Source organism: Hyposmocoma kahamanoa, unplaced genomic scaffold (assembly GCF_003589595.1).
Source record: "Hyposmocoma kahamanoa isolate Upper Pololo Valley unplaced genomic scaffold, ASM358959v1 192, whole genome shotgun sequence".
NCBI classification, from domain to species: domain Eukaryota; kingdom Metazoa; phylum Arthropoda; class Insecta; order Lepidoptera; family Cosmopterigidae; genus Hyposmocoma; species Hyposmocoma kahamanoa.
Genome location: NW_020653719.1, coordinates 5,961,636 through 5,984,948, shown reverse-complemented (window position 1 = coordinate 5,984,948; position 23,313 = coordinate 5,961,636). Strand labels below are relative to the sequence as shown.

Below are 23,313 nucleotides of genomic sequence, written 5' to 3'. Positions count from 1 at the left end.
TTTCAGTACAAATCGGCAATTTCATACTTTAACCCCTATTATTATTCTGCAAGTACAATTGCTTTAGAAGTATATACTTGATATATGTGCAGTTATTTCAAGAATAAACTCCACTTAAGGATCCACAATAAGGTACCATTATTTTTCAATTGATATGAAAAGTGATATATATATTACACTGGTTAAGTTATAACCACTTTAATGTTTATATCACTTTTCAATATGACTGCTATTTAATACAGAGATTTAATTCTGCAATTAAGAGTTTTCATTAATTAATTTAAAACGTAATCATACCAAACCCTTATTTATTATTATAAAATTTTTTGCTTTAATTTATATCTAGTTATATTGTATATAAATTACAGGAGGTCACCATCAATAAATCCAGATGCAGGCCCAGGAAGGCAACAGGAGGGCAAGTTCGTTGAACTGCCTCATGCTGAAATGGGCAAGGTGATTGTGCGGTTCCCGCCTGAGGCGTCAGGGTAGGTTCAGGCGTGTCTGGTCAATGCCGTACATTAAAAAATTAATTCAAATTTACTTTAATAGATGGCGCTCCTTAGGCGCAACTTCAAAATTGATTAGATTGACTTATTTTTAAAGACTTGAAATGCAAAGTATATTTGAAATTGCGCATTGGTTATTTTAGTAGTCCTAGTTTACAATAGATGGCGCAATACTACTTTCACACATATCACAAAAGAACTTTTAATATGCAATAGTATTGAAGAGCAACAAATAAGAAATATTGTCTGCTTTACAGCTATCTCCACATAGGCCACGCTAAAGCGGCATTGTTGAACCAGTACTACCAAGAAGCGTTTAAAGGCAAACTCATCATGAGATTTGATGATACCAACCCTGCAAAGGAAAATGCTGACTTTGAAAAGGTACTTGGGCACATAATTACTTATAGAATTCGCTTGTTACTGGCAATAACTATGTCATTATAACGCAAGAGGATACATTTAATGTTAGAATGATTTCTGAAATTATTTTTTAATTTTTGACATTGTTTATTTTATTACATTATATTACGTAAAGGAATTTAAAAAATGTATTCTTTATAAAGCAATTTTGAGATAATACTATGTCGTCATGTGCGACATCTGGAATCAGCGATACGAATTCTACAACCGTATAAGCATTTTTTAAATATCTTATTTAGATTCAATTTTATTGTTATATGTATAATCAAAAACATTTTTAAAATAAAAGAAATGCTTTAGGTGCCGATATCGCGTAAGTTGCCAAGATCCAAATGCGTTCGATAGTCATGACAAGGAGGGCAGAATGTAATTTTATATCTAACACTATATTATAATAGTTAAACATGTTGTAGCTACTAACTAACTAGTTTTAAAAAAGAAATAGGACATGCATATTTTTAACACAACTTTTATTTCACCCCAGGTGATATTAGAAGACGTAGAAATGCTGGAAATCAAGCCGGACATGTTCACGCACACGTCGCAGTACTTTGACCTAATGCTTCAGCTCTGTGAGAAACTCATCAAGGAGGGCAAGGCCTTCGTTGATGACACGCCCGCCGAGCAGATGAAGAATGAGCGTGACCAGAAAGTTGAAAGCAGGAATAGGAATAACTGTATGTAAAAGTTGCCTGTTTATCGGTATTATACAGGATATATCATGGTGAACGTACTGTTGAATTGTATGATTTAATTCCGCCTTCCCCTTTAGGTCATCGGGGGACTGGATGTAGGCTAGGGTTCCACGCCTATGTTATGGATATTCCAGGGAATCGCACAAAGCGATTCGCTTCCATACTTATATAGCGAACGGCTATGAAGTGGAATTCCCTACCTACAGACTTATTCCCTGAACGCTATAACTTGGGCCTTTTTAAGGCGAGAGTGATTAGGTATTATTTAGGTATGCATGCTCTTCATGCATGCTATATCGACCTCATCCTCACTTTCCATCAAGTGAGATGGAGGTCAAATGCGCACTTATTTTTCTATTAAGAAAAGTAAGTAATATGTAAATCTGAAGTAAACTAAATTTTACTTTAATGCATCTTGTCTCTTTCGTGAACAGTTAAAGATGCGATACTACCTCAGCTCGAATAAACTATTTTCCTTACTAATATGGTTCATTTTGCATGTACCATGCGGCAGGGACTTTATTTCAGAATTTATGTTTTTACAAACGATATTAGTAATTTGAAATATGTATATCGTATACTATACGTGTTTAGTTTAGTTTTTTTTATAATTTAAAGTGACGGGACGAACAAGTCGTGCGCCTGATTGTAACCTACACGCCTGTCTATAACAGTTACAATACCACTCAGAGCTTTAAATTGCAAAGATCTGAGGGGCACTACCATTGCGCCCGTCACCTTGAGACATAAGTTGATAAGGCCCATGTGCCTATAATTTCACCAGCACCACCAGCACCCTTCAAAACCAGAACACAGTGATGCTGACATTACTGCTTGGCGGCAGAAATAGGCAAGGTGGCATACTACCCCGGACGAACTTTTTCTCAAGGCGCTCTACTGCTACTAAACTACTACTACTAATACTAGCTCTACTACTACCACTAGTTCAGTTGATATTGAAAAAATCATTGGTATATGTAAAGTACCTACTCAATACAGCGGTTTTGTAAAATTTCGAGGTAAACTTATGTTTTTTTCTATCATGTAAATTTTTAGGAACCATGTTTTCACGCCGTATGTGTACTAATCAGTGTATATCCTCAATTTCTCTATATATTTTTTCCAAAGTGATTGATTCAACACTTTCACTGTTAGGCTCAACTCACACTGGCGCAGAGTCGAAGCGTCACGACGCGTCATGTTTTTCGCCCATTCATCTCTATTTTCCCATTATTAAGGTACACATTTGTGTTATGCAAATGTGGATTCGCGGCGACGCCGCCGTGCGTTCCTTGCGCTCAGTGAGGCGTCAGACGCCGACCACACTGTGGTCCGGGCGCGCTAAGGCGAATGTCGCCATGCGTTGTAGTTGAAAAACAGGACGCGATGCGACGCGACGCTTCATCTCTGCGCCAGTGTGAGTTGAGCCTTATGTGGAATCATTCAAGCCATTTGGAGTTGTATCGACTCATAAGATTAAAAATTTAACAGCTTCTTATTTTCTTTTTTTACGCGTCTCGTCTACAATTGAGAACCCCATTGAAAAATCCATACTACAATAATTAAATATGACGATTGTAGAGGAAGACCACCCAAAAGATGGACTGACGGTAATCAGCAGCAGGCAATCGATGCAAGCAGCATCTTTTAGAGGAGGCCTATGTTTGAAGACAGGCTCAACAACGATAAACATGCATATTACTCGATTGTTGAAATAATACATACTCCGACATTTTCCAGCTGTCGAAAAGAACCTACAACTATGGGAGGAGATGAAGAAAGGCAGCAAAATCGGTGTCCAGTGTTGCGTCCGTGCAAAGATCGATATGCAATCGGCGAACGGCTGCTTGAGAGACCCCACGATTTACCGCTGCAAGCCCGAGGCGCACCCTCGGACTGGCACGCAGTACAAGTAAGTTTGAGGTTGTTTCCAGACAAGAAACCTGAAAAATAACTATTCCATCCTGAAATATTGACGCTAGTATCGCGGTGTTTTTGCGACCTAGTGTCTTAAATTGTAATTGTTTTAATATAATTGTGTTTCAAGGGCGGCAAGTAGGCAATTACGAACAGAGGAACGTTCCACCCGTACGTTTGTAACTACTGTTCCGCCCGTGTGGCATACAATGTTTTTATCACACTTGCGAGCAAGTTAAAGATAAGGAAAATTAGATCTTTATAGTTTATTCCGAATACAATCTATATAAAAAGTTTTTTTTAGTTAAAGCCAAGTTACACGACGCGAAAATTTTCGCGCGACGGCTCAGTTACCATGCTTTCACGTACATTAATAATTCGCCTGAATAATACAATTGCGCGGTCACCGCGTAGACCAAAGACAAGCCAGACTCGCCCGCACGCCCGGGGTGCTCATATAAGTTAAAACATAAAAACTAAATAAATAGAGCGTACTTTGCCATGACAGTTAGACGCACGCGGTTGCTGAACGGCACCCGCGCGGCAACCGCGTGAGCGCGATGAAATTCGTGTCGAATAAATGCGCCCTTATGGTTTGACCGCCTATCAAGCAGAGGGCGTGGCTTCGAATCTGAGCTTCCACCTCTTGAGTTTTTTGAAATTTGCCAAGAGCTTTTCCATGAAGGAAAACATCGTAAGGAAACCTGCACACATCTGCTTAGTAGTTTAATGATGTGCCTAAAGTTCTCAAGCCGCATTGAGCCTGCTTGGGAACTACGACTGAAGCCCTCACATTGTGAGAGGAAGCCTGTGCCTAGTAGTGAGACTATATATATAGCCTAACTATATAGTTTGCTTTAAGTTTACGTATAATTGAAAAAAAAATATTGGAATTGGTGTATCTATGTAGGTACCTCAGTCAAAATTCACTTCTTTTTGGGACCGTGAAGAAAATCGCGCGAGACGGGGCGGCAATGGCCGAGCCGACAGTCTCTCGTCGCTAAAAATAAAAAAAAACTATTACCGCAAGATTACCGCCCTAACACACCCCGGACACTCCATACAACGATCGAAAGTTATTTACCTGCTACTATTACATACAACAAGGCACTATCTGCACACGCGCTAATGTTTGAGTGAAGTGGCAGGGTTACCCATCAGTTTCTCATACAATCACGATATGTGATTAGAGAGGTAACATAGCGAAAATTCTAACGAGAATCTGTTTTCTTTAATTCTATTAATAGAATCCTAATAATTACACACGTTTATTAGGTATTTATATCGATATAATATTTATATATTTCATTAATTCACTAACTAGAATAATATTGAAGAGTTATGAAAAAATATATTAAAAGCACTTAAATGTTATAATTTGGACAGGTACTTTTAAATAAGGTAACCAAGGTATTTGAAATTGAGTGTTTAAGTTTATTATTACCTAGTTAATAATTAGGTTTAATTTATTTCATCTTCGTTTTATCTTTCGGAAAACGAAAGAAACTCCTCTCTTTACCCCGTTTAGATGATGATAAACAGCCGCACACAACACAATTCACGACCATTATAAAATAGTAACGTACAATAATAATAATAATAATCTTTCAGACCTTGGGAGAGGCGAGAGTTTAAAATAAATACAATAATAATAATATTTATTTATCTTAAAACATGGTTTCTTAAACAATAGGGGTTGGAGCCTCCTTTTAAGCATAGCCTGTATCAGGAGACTCCGCGCTTTCTTGCCTACACGTTTCAAAACTACCAGTATACTAACTTAACAAAGTAAAAGAATAGTACTTATTAATATATTAATATTACTAACTAGGTATATAAATTTCCTTACAATTCTTTTAATATATATAAATCTTTGCATATAATATATATATATATATATATATAAATCTTTGCATTAATAACAACAATGACGTTATATATTCACGTACAAGTTTCGTAATGAAAAAACGAAAACTATATTCAAATATCAAAGCCATTTTGCTTATATAATGCCGTTCAGTCAATGTGCGGGGCGTGGTGCGGTATCTAAAGCTAGGAAGGGGCGGAGTGTCCATTCTCGTTACTTTTTATTTGTCTGGCCCTGGGACCATAAGATACACATACCTCCTAGATTTGCTGCACATTATACTACTACTTACGACTAAGTGTGATGAAAAGTATGCCTATTAATTATCACAATGTGTTGTTGGATTTAGAAATGCCAGTGTAATCAACGTTCTCCATAGAAATAATAAAAATACATTTGCAAATGATAACACAGTAAAGTAAATGTAATATTGGATATAACCATGGAATTACCCATTAATATTTTGTCTTATCGTTTGTAGAAGACACTATTCTTAGAAACACATGTCTATGTCAAAATCTGGCGGTCAGTCAGCCTTTACACTCATGACTGGGATGGTCTTCTGAAAATTTATTTTGTCTTATTGAAACACCACCCATCCACAGATGTAAAAAGGAGCGAGATATCATCATGAGATTACTGTCTGTGACAGTGATAAACTTTCCTTGTTATTTAGTTCTGTTTTCATTGATTTTTATTTTGTTTTGAATTAATGTCTGAAATTATACTTTTTTAAACACCCTGTATAAAATTGTCCTTGTGTATTACAGAGTATACCCGACTTACGATTTCGCGTGCCCAATAGTAGACGCAATCGAAGGGGTGACCCATGTACTACGTACGATGGAGTACCACGACCGCGATCCACAGTTTTACTGGTTCATAGAAGCGCTGGGCCTGCGCAAACCTTACATCTGGGAGTACAGTAGATTGAGTATGACGAATACTGTATTGTCCAAGAGAAAATTGACGTGGTTCGTCGAACAAGGACTTGTGGATGGTTGGTAGGTATACTACATTCTTTGTTACCTTGCAGTCTATTAATTTTGCACTTTTCGACTACATATCCGAACAGGTGTAGAACCAGGGCTGGAAGTGATAATTGTCATGACAATTATTACGTTAATTATTTTGATAAATCTTTGGTCCAGATGAACAGGGTCGGTCTCAAAAACACAGATTTTTTTAGGAGAGCAATTTTAAAGTTTCTTCTAGCATTATTTAACAGTACATACGTTACATATTTAACTGTATATTACATATTTTCAAATAATGTTTGTAAATAACAGTGTTTTCAAATATTTCATATTCTTATTCAGTTTCGTAATTTTGACAAAATCCTGAAATTGTTCAGAGAGGTCTATAAAATTTACCCTTTTGAACATAAAATATTTGTGATTCAGAGTTTTAACTAAACTATTAATGGTTAATACTTTTAAATAAAAGAAGGAATAATATTCAATTAAATAAAACTTTGAGGAACATAATAGTACCTTAAAAAATTACTCTGTGCTATAGATTACCATAACAATTCAATGAAAAAAAATTCCAAAAAAGGCGTTAACCTTGAAATAATCGTCTCCGTTTTAGAAATAAATATTTTAAAATACACTTGCCTTATAATGAACACATGCTGTGTTTTAGTTTTAATACCCTGCTCAACGAACGACGACGTCTTGACGACTACAGATTCGTGTGTAGATGTCGAGAAAGATCTCGATTTTTTTAATAGGACTGCATTTTTAAGTAAAAACTCCAAATTTTTGGGTTGATATCCTGTTCATCCAAGGCAACGAAATATATCTTGAATATAACAGTTAATATAACGTATACAAATAATTGGAACAACAAAATGCTATGGCAATGTCGAACCTTATTTTTTATTTGTTTCGGAGACATATCCATATGGTGTCAAATATCAATCTCAACAAGTCACAAACCAAATCATTATCCCAAAGATTTTTCTTCATGTTTATTTAGTTTTCTCACTGTTTGCCATTTTTGGTCAAACTAGGGATCGGCAAGGATTATTATCGGATATATTTCTGATAATTATCAGACATAATTATAATTATCAAAGTAAATAAATATCTTGACAATTTCGAACCGTATATAAAACCAACACCATTGTTAATAGTTACAAATGATAAGAAACCCATTGTTTTTAAAAAGACATGACATATTAATAAATTCAAACGTAATTTCTAGATTCGTAAAGTTTTCACAGGTTTTCTTTGGCAGGGATGACCCTCGTATGCCAACAGTACGCGGAGTATTACGGCGCGGCATGACTGTGGAAGGTCTTAGACAATTTATCCAAGCACAAGGCTCCAGTCGCTCTGTAGTCTTCATGGAGTGGGACAAGATTTGGGCTATTAACAAAAAGGTATGAATTGAACAAGTTGTATTATTGTAGCAAGTACAGGGTGTCTGGTGGCAGGTTTATGTTTTCAATTACGATTATTTCGAAAAGTAATAAACGGTGCGGGTTGAGGGTAGTTCTGTTTTGATCATTGACCGTGCGGATTTCTTAGTCACAATGTCGCAGTGGTCAAGTGAGCATCGCGCGTTTGCCATCGAGGCATTTCTTAGAAGTAATGATTCTTACGTAACTGCTCGTCGACAATTTTGTTCACACTTCGATATTCGACGGATAAGTAATGGACCGAGTGTAAATTTCATTCGTTCGTGGGTGCAGAGATTCCGCGCAACTGCTTCGGCTATGAACACCCCGCGGCCAGGGCCCAGTCGATCTTCAAGGACTCCGGAAAACATTGAACTGGTTGAAAGCAGCTTACATAAAAATCCAAGAGTTTCAATACGGAAAAGAGCGGCCTCACTGGGACTTCCTAGAGCGATTATTCATGAAATTTTAAAAAAGGATCTAAAGCTTCATCCCTTTAAAATTCAAATCGTTCATGAATTGAAAGAAAGTGACTTTCTTTGTTTCACGCAAAAATTTTTGTGAAACGATGTTGGAGCGTTTTCGCACTGTAAATCCGATTTTTTGGAGTGACGAGGCTCATTTTTACTTAAACGGCCACGTCAACAAGCAAAATTGCCGTTACTGGTCTCCAAGAACCCGCAACCCTCGACTAAACGCCAAAAACCATTGCATTGCCTCAGGGTAACTGTTTGGTGTGCCTTATCCACGACTAGGATAATTGGACCATTTTTGTTTGAAAATGCACGAGGCCAGGCGACGAATGTCAACAGTGAGAATTATCGACGCATGATTACGGATTTCTTTTTGCCGAACCTTCGAGCTCATCCATCGTACTCATCACGCACGTGGTTCCAACACGATGGTGCAACTGCACACACAGCCAGGGCTTCGTTGACTTTGCTTCGGGAATTTTTTCCCCAAAAATTGATAAGTCGCTTTGGGGACATCCCGTGGCCACCGAGGTCACCCGACTTAACCCCTATGGATTTTTTTCTTTGGGGCTACCTCAAAGAGAGAGTTTATAACGACAAACCCCGAACTTTTTTAGATTTAAAAGAGAATATTCGCCGAGAAGTCAGCTCAATCGAACCAAGTTTACTGCAGCGTGTGGCGCAGAACACAAGGCTCCGTTTTGTAGTGTGTGCAACGCGACGGAAGACATTTGGATGAAATAATCTTTAAAAAATAAAATCCACATTTCTGTTTTATTGCTTAGTGTTTATATTAAAACTATTTGTCAAATATTTCATTTTTTATTTAAGTTTGAAAACATAAATCTGCCACCAGACACCCTGTAGAAACAAATATCTCTGTGAAATAGGCTTAATAGTCTGTTGTTTGTACAATGCCACTATCACACATCAGTACATCTTCAGTTATTAACTTTACCGCGTTTAACTCTGCGCAGGGGGCAGCTTTCGTTTCGCAGCGAGTAAGTGCTGGAATGACCTACCTCCTCCAATCAAAGCGCTTATACGTTGTTTCTTTTAAAAAACTATGTAAGCAATGGCTCCTATGGCAAATCTGTACAGAAATCGAGTAACAGCTGGTCCCCAATTAAAACCACATTAAAACAAATTTTTAATTTAAGGTTCAATAAAAAAAAAAATAATTTTACATGGACAGCCTTAACTTTAACTTATTACTAGTTATTACTTAAGGTAGATAATAAGTAAAATAATACTTGGTGTAGAGGTTCCCGCCTTGTCGTGGCGGGGGGCTCTAGTCGCCGTGGTCGATTTCATCCCACGGTGAAACTAAGGGGAATCCACAGGGCCGGCCGATAGTGGTAGGCTGACCCGAGGAGGAGGGCGTTCCGCGCGGGTCTCGTTTGATCAGCGAAACCGCGCGGATGCGCGAGGAGGAGGGTCGCGGAGGGAGAGACGTGTCGGTGTGTCGTTGCCGGTCGTCCTGTCCTCCGCGATTCTGGCGGGGCTGCACCGCTTTCAATGATGCAGTGGCGGAGGGGCCGCGGGGGAAGAGACGTGTCAGTGTGTCGTTGCCGCTCGTCCTATCCTCCGCGGCCGAACGTGGGCGGTTGGCCCGTGGTGGGCGCTCAAAGGGACTCTCTTCGGCGAGTCCGCGCGGAAGCGCGTTAGGTGTTGCGGCGGAGCCTGCCATCAGTTCCGCCGCGAGGGCTGGGGGAGCAGCCACTGAACTTCACAGTTGAGTGGATGCTGTCCTGGCCCCCCATGGCCCTGGGTAGCGCACTCGGGGGAGTTCGTTGCCCAGCATAAAGGGGCCCGGGATGGAAGGCTCGTCTGGTGTTCGGCGAGCCTCACATTCGAAGTCGGGGGACCGATGTGTCTCCCTTCTCGGGGAGGGGCTGCGCAGGGCGCGGCCAGCCGCTGGTGGGGGCGCGGACGAGTGAAACAGCATACCCGTACCCCCACCTACAGCGGAGAGGAGGAACACTCCGGGGGTTTAGTGCGGTCGGGCTGCTCGCCTTCAGTGATCAGCCCAGTCCCACATAACCCCGGCTCTGCCCCCGCGGGGCAGGGGTATCTGTAAGCAGATTCCCCCGGATTAACAAAAAAAAAGGCTCCGCATATTAGCCTGGTACAGCAAGCGAACAGATGGCTACAGGTGAAGACTGAAAATCAGCAATGCCGAGTCTTAAGACTTTTTGTCCATATAACTGAATTGTATTTTCTATTACTTTTTAAGTATTGCGATTTCTATGTTTTGTGGAGAAATAAATGTCTTTTTATTTTTATATTGCATAACTATATGCACCCAAGTAAAAAACTCTTCCCTTGTATTTTTGTACTAACAAAAACCGGCTAGTCGTTCGAAATGCTACCTGTTAAGATTCTACTCCAAATCTTATAATTACCTTTCAGTGTAAAATATCAATACGTTTTTAGAAACCATTCATGGAAGAAATTGAAACATAGCAAATGAATTTCAAAATTACGTGACTTCACTTCAAGGTCAGGCTGCCTTTTGAGTTAGAGGGTTAGACACCAAGTGTTTAAGCATTGCTGAAAGCAATTTGGAGTTATCACGCGATTACACATTAGAAAAGGACGTCTTGAAATATATATAACATAAATCCTTTTGAATAAAAATTGAAATCATGATCCTATAAATGTTTTGTTATGTCAACTTTCATTACAATTTAGAGTTTCACACATAAATATATTACACTTTCCGTTTGAACCCTGTCAGTCTTATAAGATATTTTATTAATATATAAAAACTTGGTTTTTTAGGTCATTGACCCTATAGCCCCACGTTACACAGCATTAGAATCGAACCCAGTGCCAGTAAATCTGAAAGGTGTCTCTTCAGACAGCTTCTTGAACATCGCTCTGCATCCCAAGAATCCAGACGTTGGTACCAAAACTATATGGGTATCAAAGAGGTTACTCATTGATCAAGTTGATGCTAAGACTTTAAAGGAGGGAGAAAACGCCACGTTTATTAATTACGGGAATGTTATGATTGACAAGATTCATAAGTGAGTATTATTTATTCTGTTTTATTATTATCTCTAACCGCACAACAAAACATAACAAATAATATGCTCCTTTTGAACTTAACAAACCTAACATCATTCAATTTTAGGATGTTAGCCCCACTGACTACTTACTACCCTTGCTTTACTTGCGTCACAAATGTTAAAAAAAACAATTAGAAATTAGTCTTTATTTCGTCCATGATTTTTTCTTATCTCAAATTATAACAAAACAATAAAGAAATTAAAGCCACTCAGAAAATAATTTATTTTTTCTTTTTGAACACTAGTACAACATTTAGGGTGTGATAAAAAGGTTCAACTAAAGTTCAGATGGTAACCATACTCATAATAGATAACAAATCTATCAAAAGTAAATATGATACAGTTCCTAAAAAAATGTTTGGTTCTCTCTATCTAAAATTTATTTAATTTTTGTTATTATCTGTACTATATAAAATCAATGACAATTATGAAATAGTTTAATTTTTTATTTTATTTGAAAAGTAAATGTCGTACTAAAATACGTATTTTCAGGGCTCCAGACGGCACAGTGACCAATATAGATGCGACCCCAAATCTCGATAACAAAGACTACAAAAAGACACTCAAGTTAACTTGGTTAGCGGAATCACCTCAGTCCCCGATGCTCGAAGTGTACTGCGTTTACTTTGATCACATTATATCCAAGCCTCTTTTAGGTAAAGATGAAGATTTTAAGCAATATATTGGACATCAAACTAGGGTGAGTACATACATTACATTTTTATACAAATTTTAGTCCTTACAATCACTATTAAATAATTTGGTGTCGAAACTAAACAAAATACTGAACATTTCTTAAAAACCTAAAATATCGCTATGAATTACAGGCGCTTTTACAAATTTTATTTTAGTTTCAATTATGCTTAGACGCATATTTCTCCGGTAGATGATTTGTTTTGATTAAAATATCTTATTAAAATTGCACCCTTAGTGTAATAAGGCCACATCTGCAAAATGACAACTTTTGCAGGAGAAAGGATTAAAGATTCTATGAATAACATTAGTTGATAACTTTTTTAAGCTTAAATAGCAAAGTTATTAAATTTTCACATACACATAATTAGTTTAGAATGAAATAGAATAGAATAGACATTTTTGCAACGCCACAACACATAGATACAAGACATTAATAATACATAGACAAACAAAAAGAAAAGAAAGAATTAAAAACCAAAATAATAAAAACGCAAGAAAAAACAACATATTTCATTTGGTTCATATTAATTTTATGTACGTATGATTACACGTGGCGTTATTATAACAAAGCTACGAAGTGTGCAGCTTCTCTGGTCGAAATAAGTTCCATTATAAGTAGTTCGCCACAAACGACAAAATTTAGAAGAACTGCTATTGATTTCATCCGTACTGTGAAATTCATATTTTGCATGTGAAGCACTGACAAGTTATTTGGGAGAAGGTTTGCCTTTTAAGTATTAATTCAAAATTCGTTTCCGGACACGGAACTACTGATTGTATTCGATTTACCTCCAGTTTAGATACTAATTATCATTCGCTAAACTTGCCAGACATTTTAATATACTCTTTGAAGGCATGTGAAGTTGGAATATTTTATGTGTCTCTGGTAGCTAAAGGATGTACCGCGTAGAGAAATTTTCAAAATTTTTCACAAGTGGCGCTACGGCAAAAAGAACCGTTTAAAAACCCAATACGAAATTCGTAAGATCTGCGACTATTGTAGATCTGTTGCTCAACTAAGAGAGGTAGCCACGGTGAGATAACAAACACTGGTTCGAGTCCAATTGGAACGAAGGATTTTTCTTCGTATTTGTTTGATCTTTGTATCAATAATAATGACATGCGAAGTTCTTACACACTCTTCGGAAGAGATCCGTGCTCCGCAGTGGGACACAATATAGTTCTAAATCCGTAAAGTTATACACTGGAAAATACGTACATTACAAATTCAAGTAAAACTTGTTTTCAATTTGACAGTGGGAGATCCCCATGCTAGGCGAGCCGGAACTGGCTAAACTGAAAGTGGGTGACATAATACAACTACAACGTCGCGGCTTCTTCCGCGTTGACGTTGCCCCTACACCCCCTTCGCCGCACACTTCGCGGGCCACCCCACTCGTGTTGTTCCACGTCCCTGATGGACACACTAAGGAGATGCCTGGGCAGGTTAGTGGTGAATTTAGTTTTCAAAGCAAGTTTAGTACTCACTGTTGTTTAATTCATAGGCTATCTTTTAAATAAGTGCAACATATGTTTACTAAAATAAAAAACGAAGAAAGTTCTGGTCCCATTTGATAAAATTATTTATTTAAATGTATAATTGTAAGTCAATGTTTAAATGATAATCTTCTTGACGAAAATGTTTTCGAACTGACCTATATCTGTATTTTTTTTTAATTTTAGAAGGACGTCTTCTATTTGGCTGCTGATGACTATGTTTGTCTTTCAAACCCTTAATACTATAATGTAGTATTAAGGGTCGTATGCTAGAACTCTACTCAATGCTCAAGTCAGGACTTGAGTATGATTCAAAGCACTAGAAATCATACTCAAGTCCTTGCCATTAGGGTCGTATTTCCAGTGCTTGAAATCATACTCAAGTCTGCTCAAATCCTGCCTTGAGCATTGAGTACAGTTCTGGAATACGATCCTAAGTTTCTAACGGATGTTTGCGTTGAGTTTTTGGTGGTTTTTAATTTGATTTTTGTAGCCATATGTTTCATTGGATGTTTCTCGAGGAAAATGAGGTGTTAAAAAATATGTACGTTTATGTATACATCCAAGTTAACCGTAAAAAGGGTGAATCTAAATATAATTTACAGAAAACACTTTTATTACTCTTTTATAACATGCTACAACGACAAATAAATAATGGTTTAACAGAAAGGTGAACTCATTGTATGATCTTGTTTTAATTATGCAAGTAATGCTGAAAATCAGTTCAACAATAAAGAAAAGCGTCAAATACAATTTCTTTCATGCCTCAGCGTTTGCCTGAAAATCATTGATGAAAGGGTTTGCATGTACAAACTCAATGGGTATTCTGTAATTGGGATGCATCACTAACATTTCCACTAATAATTTGTGAAAGCTATACAACTTGGACAAGTCGTTTTCCTTTTTATCTAATCTGCTTGCTGCCCAATACTTATAGTAGGTTCTACGAATTGTACATTCCAACCTTTTTGATTTGTAGAATTGATCTTTGAGTTTGAAAGCCTGAAAATGAAATCAATTTACGCGACGTGAGGTACTGACGTTTCAAAACAAGATATGTCTAGAGCAAATGGCTGGAAAATTGTTTTAAGCTACATAGCGCCAAGAGGAGAGAGGATGTGGAGTGGACAAAACTTATTAAACTCTAAAACTGATATTGCTAATGACATGATTTGCTGTGATAATTTAAAATACCTCTCCATGCTCCCCGAGTCTTCTTATAAACCGGACTCCGTTTATAAAGTGTTGCTCCTTGTAAAGTGAATTGTTTATCACATCGAAGGGGATGCTTCCTAAAGTGCAAATTTGCTTGAACAATATATCATTGTTATATAATCCTGGGAAAAGAATTATATTTGTGGCCATTTCGTACATGACTAATGCGGTCGACCACACATCAATGCTGTAGCCTGCTGAATGACCGAGAATTATTTCTGGTGCTCTGTAATTTACTGTTCCTATACTAGGCAACAAAATTTGGCTATCTATGGGGCCTGCCCTATCAAAACCGCAAAGTTTAAGTTTATTATTGGCGCTGTTCATCATGATATGTGTAGGTTTTATGTCTGAAAAGTAAAACGAAAAGATTAACCAAAATTAACTTTAAGTAGAGTATCGCTAATTACAGGTTTTTACCACGATTTCATGTTTTAACAGCCTGATGTGGTATGTATGTAGTAGTTATTCCCTAAAATAACAATAATTTTAAGGAACAACTATATAGTCTTAAAATCAAATACTTTCCTTAGGACTTAGGAAAAAATTACACCCACCTGAATGCACAATATTATTGTTTCTCAACACAGTGACAGCAGATATCAACTGCTTGGACAGATTCTGCACTTCGTCAATATTAAATGGCTTATTACCCTCATCAAGAACTTGCTTTAAATTCTTGGGATAATATTCCATAAGAAAACACCAACGACCTTGAACCATAAAACCGTTGATAAGGTAGACTAAATTGAGTTTGTATCTTGGAATATCCTTTTGACACTGTTTTAGCATATTTTCCTTTGCTATACCGAAAAGTAACCTTTTATTTTGGTTTCTGAAAACAAAAAAGTTCTGTAAAGGTAACAAAAATTCTTCTTTTTCACTTTTGCATTTAAAAAATACTCACTTTATTACTTTAGCAGCATAGTTTCGACCAAGCGAATCTTTGCACTTATAAATTATGGAGTATTGCCCTTTGTTAATAACAGACAGAACTTTATATTCATCTCGTAAGTATTCTAACATCCTTTGTTCTAATTTACGTCCTCTAACTTTATCGACTCCCTGTAAGGTAGCATTAATTTCATTTTCGAGATAAGCAACTTTTTTAGTATTATTTGCATTACTTTTGTCACATTTTGGTGACTTGATAGGTGAATGTACTTTGCAGCGCTTCGATGAGTCAACATCGTTTCTGTTGGGACATTGTTCATTTTGTGACTTTACAATTGTGGGTGTGTTTTCTTCATCTTTTTTGACGGCATCAATCGACTTTGTAATTGTTTCATTCGATGTGTCTTTTATGGCGGATTCGGCTTCACATTTGAGATCTGTACTGTGTTTCACATCTTCACAATGGTTTTTCTTATTGTTCTCTTCATCAGTTGTCAATAGTTTTCGTGACATTTCATTTACAACATTAAACTGTAAGGCAGTTTTTAGTTCTTGGTTACCACTTCCATCTGCAGATACCTTCTGTGAATTTTGGGTTGTACAGATTTGTAAATAAGATGGGTCGCAAAAATTTAGTTTACCTGAGATAGATATTAAACTGTTATTTTGATTTTTTACGTTTGTTTCAACTTTACTAGGTTCCACTGTTGTTCCATTGCTTATTTTCTCTGTCTTTACCGAAGCCGTACTCTTATTATTCCCAGTCTCTCTGTGCTTCTTTTCATCCAGAAGGTTAATGTTCTCTGTTCTGCGTGATCCTCTTTTAGATAAATTATCAGATTTAGGAAAGTTGCTACCAATTTCTGTTTCTATTTTCGAAGTATCTTTATTTATTGGTGATTGTGGTTTAATATCATTCAAATTAGTAAAAATTACTGTGGTATGTGTCAAATCTGAAGTACTGTATAACTCTTTGTTAATTAGCTCAGTTCCAGACACATCTCTATTTTCCAGTTGCTTTTTTTCTTTTAAATTACAATGACGTCCCAAAGTTTGCGTGTTTTCTACTTCACTGCTATTTGACGAAGACACATAAGCAGCACCAGCAACTAACTCTGAGATAATTCGTGTTTCGTTAGAACATGGACCCTGTTCCGTATTGTTATTTTCTTCTTTGTGCTTAGTTTTGTTAATTGTACTTTTAATATTTACTTGGTCTATTAAAGAAATGTCTTCTGCATCCAGAGTACAATTAAAATCTGATTCTGTCTGAATTTCAAACAAGGAATTCATACTCATCGTGTTGCTTTCATAATTTTTCTTATCATTTTCTGTTGATTTGTTTCCTTCTCGAGTACATCTTCTTACAGGCTGACCGGTGATAGCTGCAAGCTTTGCTTGAAGTTCATCTGATACTTCTTCTTTTATCGAATTAACATCAATAATAGCCTCTTGTGACAGGTTTCCGTATTCAATTTCTGGACATTCTGTTTTTATTTCCTTTTCCACCAAACTATTCCCATCTTGTGTTCTTACCGCAAAAGATACCTTGTTTTGTGATTGACCAATCCTAAAATATATTAATACCAATACAGACTCGAAAAAACATTAATTAAAAATAGTTAGAAAGACATCTAAAAGATGATTATTATCTGAATTACTCATATATTATTAAAAGATAATTTGAACCTGCCTCCGAATTTTCTGCTACGCAGAGGTCCTGGGTTCGATTTCTGGGCCAGGAGAAATATTGTGTGGCCTACATTTATTTATCTCAACCGTTTGGGCGTAATTTGTGATTGTGTCCATGGCACCCACAATACAGAGTTACCCTAGTGCAGAGTTATGAATGTGTGCGTTATTAATTATTAAATTACCTGGATTCTTCTGCATTATGGTCTGTATTGTCACGAATTTTAGAATTTATAATTTCGCTATCAAGGGTCTTCCTAAATCCGCCCGCATTTTCAGTTTCAATGACTTCTGTTTTAATGCCATCTAATTGTAATGATAAAGTTTTATTCTGACAAACGACATTTCGTGATTCGTTGATAGACCTGAAATGTATAATTTTGTTCTAGTGACGTTCAATAGCTTAGAATCTGCTATAATAAGTAAAGTTGAAATGCATAATAATAAATGTAATTTCTACACCCATCTAAACAAAAAATTAAAATATGATAAACACGAACCTTAATCGTCCGTCACACATGTTGCTATTCTCCAAAATACTTTTAGGGATATTATAATTAATATGTTCTTGAGATTGTAAAAATAGAGTGGAATCCAAACTGCTTTCATCTGTTGAGCCGGCAATTATTTCGACGCCCGATTTAGAAAGTTCAGAATTGTTTTCACAATCTTTTAAGCTATTGACGATCTCATCGATGTTAATATCGTCCAAAAAACTAAGATCGACATTATTAAAATTATTGCTTTCATCTACTTCATTTCCACTTGAATCGCTTGATTTTACATTAGAGGTAGTTGGTTGTTCATATTTTACATTTATAACAAGTTTAATTGTTTTGTTTTTCACTGACTTTGAACTTGATAATTTCACATTAGTAGACAATTTCAATTGCTCATCAGAATCAGATTCTGTTTTTTTATCTTCTTGTGAGTTTGGGATTGTAATTTTTAAATTATCTCGCTTTTCTAGAAAAATATTTCGGTTTCGTTTTTTAGAAAATAGTTCATTCAAACTTCTATGGGAAAGTTTCTGTCTTAAATCAGTTATTTCGCTTTGTTTGATTTGTTCTATTTTTTTTAATTTATTTGTACTACTAGATCTAACATTTTTTTTTGTTTGTTCCGATGATTTTTTAGTTTTAATTTTAACAGGAGAGCTTAACACGCTCATGGCACATTTTCTGTGTTCTGATTTACATAAAATTTCTTTATCATTTTGTTTCAAGAGTTCGAGAGGTCGAGAAGAATATTTCCTCTTAACTACCTTACTTTTGATATTAGGTTTCACTAAATCATCATTATCAGCTTTTTTACAATCGAGTAGAGTAGTAGATGAGGATTTATATTTGTCAACGTGAATATCTTTGCTGGACGTTTCAATACATTTACTTGTTGATCGTTTATGGCCCTGGCAAGAGGATCTATGTTCAACTTTAGATTTACTTATTCTCTCCTTAGATATTTGGCGGCTATGCGTTTCCTCTTTGCTTTTAGATTTACTCCGACTTTTATCTGGAGTCTTGTCTAGAATTTCGTCACGAAATTTACCTTTACGTTCTGGCGATTTGCAACGTTTGTCTTTTGCTTTGAAATTGGTAATTTTTGATTTATTTTCACTTTTCTCTTCAGAAATGTGGTGCTTATTCTTAAATAAACTTATATTTTTATCAAAGCACGATGCTATTGGTTTAGTATCGATATTTTTGTTAATGTTCACAAAGCTTGTAGATGTTAATGTATATTCAATATCTTTCTTTTTATTTACTACAAATTCAAGCGCTTTTCCCTTGTCAGACTGTTTTAAAGACAATGACTTGTGATTATAACTTTTTGAACTACTTTTATCACGGTCTTTTTTTGAAGGTGGTACTTTTTCGGAATCAGACTTTGATAAAGGTTTGGTTGCTTTGAGACTACTACAATAATTTGTTGTATGTTTACCAATACTTTTCTGAGCAGAATTTGTAAGTTCTTTTGTAATATTTGAGTTCCTTGTAATAAAAATATTTTCTGGATTTGAAATTGCATGGATACATTGTTTCATTGGTTTTATAGGTGCTTCTTCTGCATTCACTAAAACTTTTAAGTTGGCTTGACAGACAGCGTCCTGGCTTGCTGAATGATTACTATTTGTATTAATGGCTTTTTTTTTATTATCCTTTCGCAGTGTATTCACTTTTTGTATAGGCAAATTTAACTTCGCTTTTGAAGTTGATAAGTTTAGCTAGTAAAAAAAAAATATATTTAATTTGGTCATTCTCGGACTAGTGTTCACTACTTAGTTTCCGTAGCAATTTTTATTATTTAAATATTCAAGTATATTATCGTGTATTTATTAAATAATATTTCATGATACAATACTCGAACATTAAATAATATTCCTAAAACATCGAACACTTAAATAATAAAAATTGCCACAGAAATTAGGTAGTGAACGCTAGTCCGAGAATGACCATAATTTAAGGTTATTTTAAATCTTATGGATAGAGTACACACAAATGAACTGTAAACCCATAAACACCCATCTATTTTAGATACGTTTAACTTTTTTTCTGGGATACCACGACAGGTTTGCCTAGTGCGAGAACAGCGGTAATCATAAAATTGTTGCTTCAAACTGTCAAATATAATATTTGTGTTAATAAATCATTTCAAAATAAATTGATTGTTGTTCATGCATAGGACAAAAATATTAAAATATTAACTTTAATTGTAACAATACGTGATATCTCTTCCAAGGTTATTAAGGGCTTAAATTCAGTGTTGCTAATATATTGCATGAATGGAAACACACATAATTATTAATTATTTTTTTTATAATACCAAGTGAAGGGATAAATAAGTTGTACGCCTGGTGGTAAGCGACATGCCTATCCATAACAGTTGCACTGCCACTCAGAGCTTTAAATCGCAAAGATCTTAGGGACACTGCCACTGAGCCCGTCACCCTGAGACATAAGTTGAGAAGTCCCATGTGCCTGTAATTTCACCAGCATCGTTACCCTTCCAAACGGGAACGCAGTTATGTTCAGCTCATAGTATGTATTTTATGATAGATGGTAGCAACTTGTGCTTTTTTTAAATTGAATAAATTAGATATAATATACTGTAAAAAATACTTCTTACAGCCAGAGTCACACTTAAAAAATCTATTTACAAGAAAGTTAAAGAATAATATTGTACCCACACACATATGTATATTTGTAAATAATTAGAACATAAGCTCAGCTATTCTGCCCTCGGAAGTAAGAACGGCACAAGCAGCAAATTTCAAATTCCTAGATAAAAAATGTAAATGAAATAAGTGTTATTAAATCATTTAGAAAATGTTTAAGCGCATCGATTTTTATGTTAAAAAGAGCTTGCAACATTGTGTTGATAGCGAAATACAAGAGTATACCCCTAAATGTTTTAAGATAAGTTTTTTTTTTAAAAAAACGAGTTTTATTTTTATTTATGACATAACATTATTATATTAACATTTTGTTCATTGGCGTTTAAAAGCGTTCAAAAACATAAGTTGTTTAACTTTTGTAGTTGTTAATTGTTGAAATGGGAAACAACTGTTTATTTTTGAACGTTAAAACATATGTTTAAAAAGCGTGCTTGTAAAAGCGCTTTTCACTTAAACACTTTTATGTTTGATGCTTAAAGTCGTTTTGAAAAACGTTTAAGCGCATAGACTGATCGGTGACCAACGCTTACGCTTAAAATGAAAAGCGTGCAGACTTTTTTAAGTGCTTTTCGTTTAAACGCCCACCTCTACTCTTCTATACCTCGCAGTTTAACACATAAGAATAATTGAATTGTGAGTGTACTCAAGCGTCTGGGCACTATATAAACCCTTCAGAATTCTTGGCATGATTCTAGTAAATAAGAATGTATTAATATGAAATAAAGTGGTACTGTTAACATACTTCACAAACTTATAAGTCTTATGCAAAGCAGCTGTGGAGGTATATTTACAATCTGTAACATTCTTATAAGTTTATGATGTAATATTTAACATATTGTTGTAGTTTTGGTATAGGTAACTAAAGATGTGTAAAATTTATGAGTTAATAGTTTAAACGCAAGTTAGTTTGGATAGTAAATCAAATCAACATTTGTTTTTGGCTAAATGTGAGTTGTAAGCCTAAAGTTTAAGACTTTTTAGGCCTAAAACTGAACAAACTTACTTTAATAGGTTTTTTGTACATATCTCCGATGCTGGACAGGTAATTGGACGCCCAACTGCTGCGTGATGCCTCTGCCTTGGTAAAGTTTTTCTGAATATAATTGTTTTTATTTACGGCTTGGGACACTTTTGAAGGCTTCTTGTAAGTTAAATCACTTGGTAATTTCTTTTCTTGTGACACCTTGGGAATTTTCTCACATTCATTTGAATATTTTTGACTTTGATTAATTTCTGCATTTTGTGGGGTTATGTGAATGTTGCTAATCACTTTTGGCCCTTGCTGTGGTGGAATTTTGGTACTTAATTTAGGCATTTTAGCTGGTGGGCCACAGAAAGGCACTATTTCTATCTTCGAGCCGTTGTAAATAAAGCCCGATCTTTTCGACATCGTGAACTGAAACAAAGTAAAATGGAAAAATAAATTTACCATTTACTAAATTACATTTATTCCAAAAACATATTTTCATTTCGAAAGTGTAACAATCGCGAAAATCTAAAGACTCGATATCATATTACAATTTTCGATTTATTTTCATTAAGTCCAGAACAAAAATCTTTCCATCAATCTACCTAAGAATTTGCTTACCACAATGTCCTTGAAAAACTTATTTAAATACTTAAAAAGTCTTTTAATAGGAAATGAAACTGTTTTTCCGGATTTAAATCGCGTATATTTGTTTTTTCAAACAAACCGACGTTTCGGGCCCTTTACAGGTCCCATGGTTTGTTTGAAAAGACAAATATACGCGATTTAAATCCGGAAAAACAGTTTCATTTCCTATGTGCAACAATCGCGAAAACCTAAGAACTCGATAAGCCTTTTAATTTTTACCTGTATTCATTACGGCTTCAAGTGCAAATAATAAATGAAATTCACCGTATTAAATATAATATATAACAAACAAGCAAAAAATGCAACATTTGCTGACGAACGATCCTAACAATAAATGTCGGTCGGGAAGGGAAACACTAATATGATGTAGGTACCTACACAGAATGAAATGCTCGCGCTGCCGCGCCGCGCACGTTGACCGATATTTTGTTTCTTTCTTTCGTCCAAAAAGATAGATAAAAGACCGTACAACCTCGCCTTTAGTCAGTCAGTGTGGCAGTACGAGTGATTTTTGAAATTATAAATCTTGGAAATACCTTCTATTTAAATGTATATTTTTAAATTACATGATGTCTTATTATTGTACAATTCTTCTTGTGCTTTAAATCATGCTCACTCAAGTCCTGACTTGAGCATTGAGTAGAGTTCTGGAATACGACCCTACTTCTATTTTAAATTTGTTATTTATGAGGTAATTAATACCTACACATTATAATATCTTCGGACTGTGAGGTTTCATGTTTCCTCCACAAATGAACGAAAGCGCTGACTGTTGTGCCATCGTGGGCGTTTATGTGAATGATTAGATTAGTGTAAAGGGTCGCAGACGAAAGAAAACAAGTGTTAGCGACTAGTCATTGGTTTATTAACTCCAAGTGAACTGAATTACTCCGAATGCTGTTTGTATGGTTTATATACAAATAATTGATATCTAAAGCAATCAAATTACAATTAAAATGATCCAACAACCTGCATTTCTGTGGAAATCAAGAAAATGACTCTAAAACTGAACCTCGGCACACGCGACTCCGACAACATGTTGTTATATCGACATGATTTTACTCAGACATTACGTTACTCCGACAATATGTTACTTCGACATTATTTTACTCAGACACTACGCTACTCCGACAACATGTTACATCGACATGATTTTACTCAGACACT

General features: G+C 35.7%; 1 protein-coding gene across 2 annotated transcripts in view; it reads left to right on the top strand.

Annotated features, from left to right (window-relative positions):
• The first annotated feature begins 371 nt into the window (after positions 1 to 371).
• The window catches only part of LOC113226422 (bifunctional glutamate/proline--tRNA ligase), a 69,057-nt gene continuing 46,115 nt past the window's right edge, over positions 372 to 23,313 (top strand). For both annotated transcript variants that reach the window (XM_026459033.1, XM_026459032.1), the window contains exons 1-9: positions 372 to 488; positions 767 to 893; positions 1,417 to 1,609; positions 3,368 to 3,539; positions 6,182 to 6,415; positions 7,653 to 7,797; positions 11,073 to 11,320; positions 11,855 to 12,062; positions 13,316 to 13,504. In XM_026459033.1, the coding sequence (XP_026314818.1) occupies positions 448 to 488; positions 767 to 893; positions 1,417 to 1,609; positions 3,368 to 3,539; positions 6,182 to 6,415; positions 7,653 to 7,797; positions 11,073 to 11,320; positions 11,855 to 12,062; positions 13,316 to 13,504 (1,557 nt within the window). In that variant the 5' untranslated portion in view covers positions 372 to 447. The remainder of the gene's footprint in view (positions 489 to 766; positions 894 to 1,416; positions 1,610 to 3,367; positions 3,540 to 6,181; positions 6,416 to 7,652; positions 7,798 to 11,072; positions 11,321 to 11,854; positions 12,063 to 13,315; positions 13,505 to 23,313) is intronic.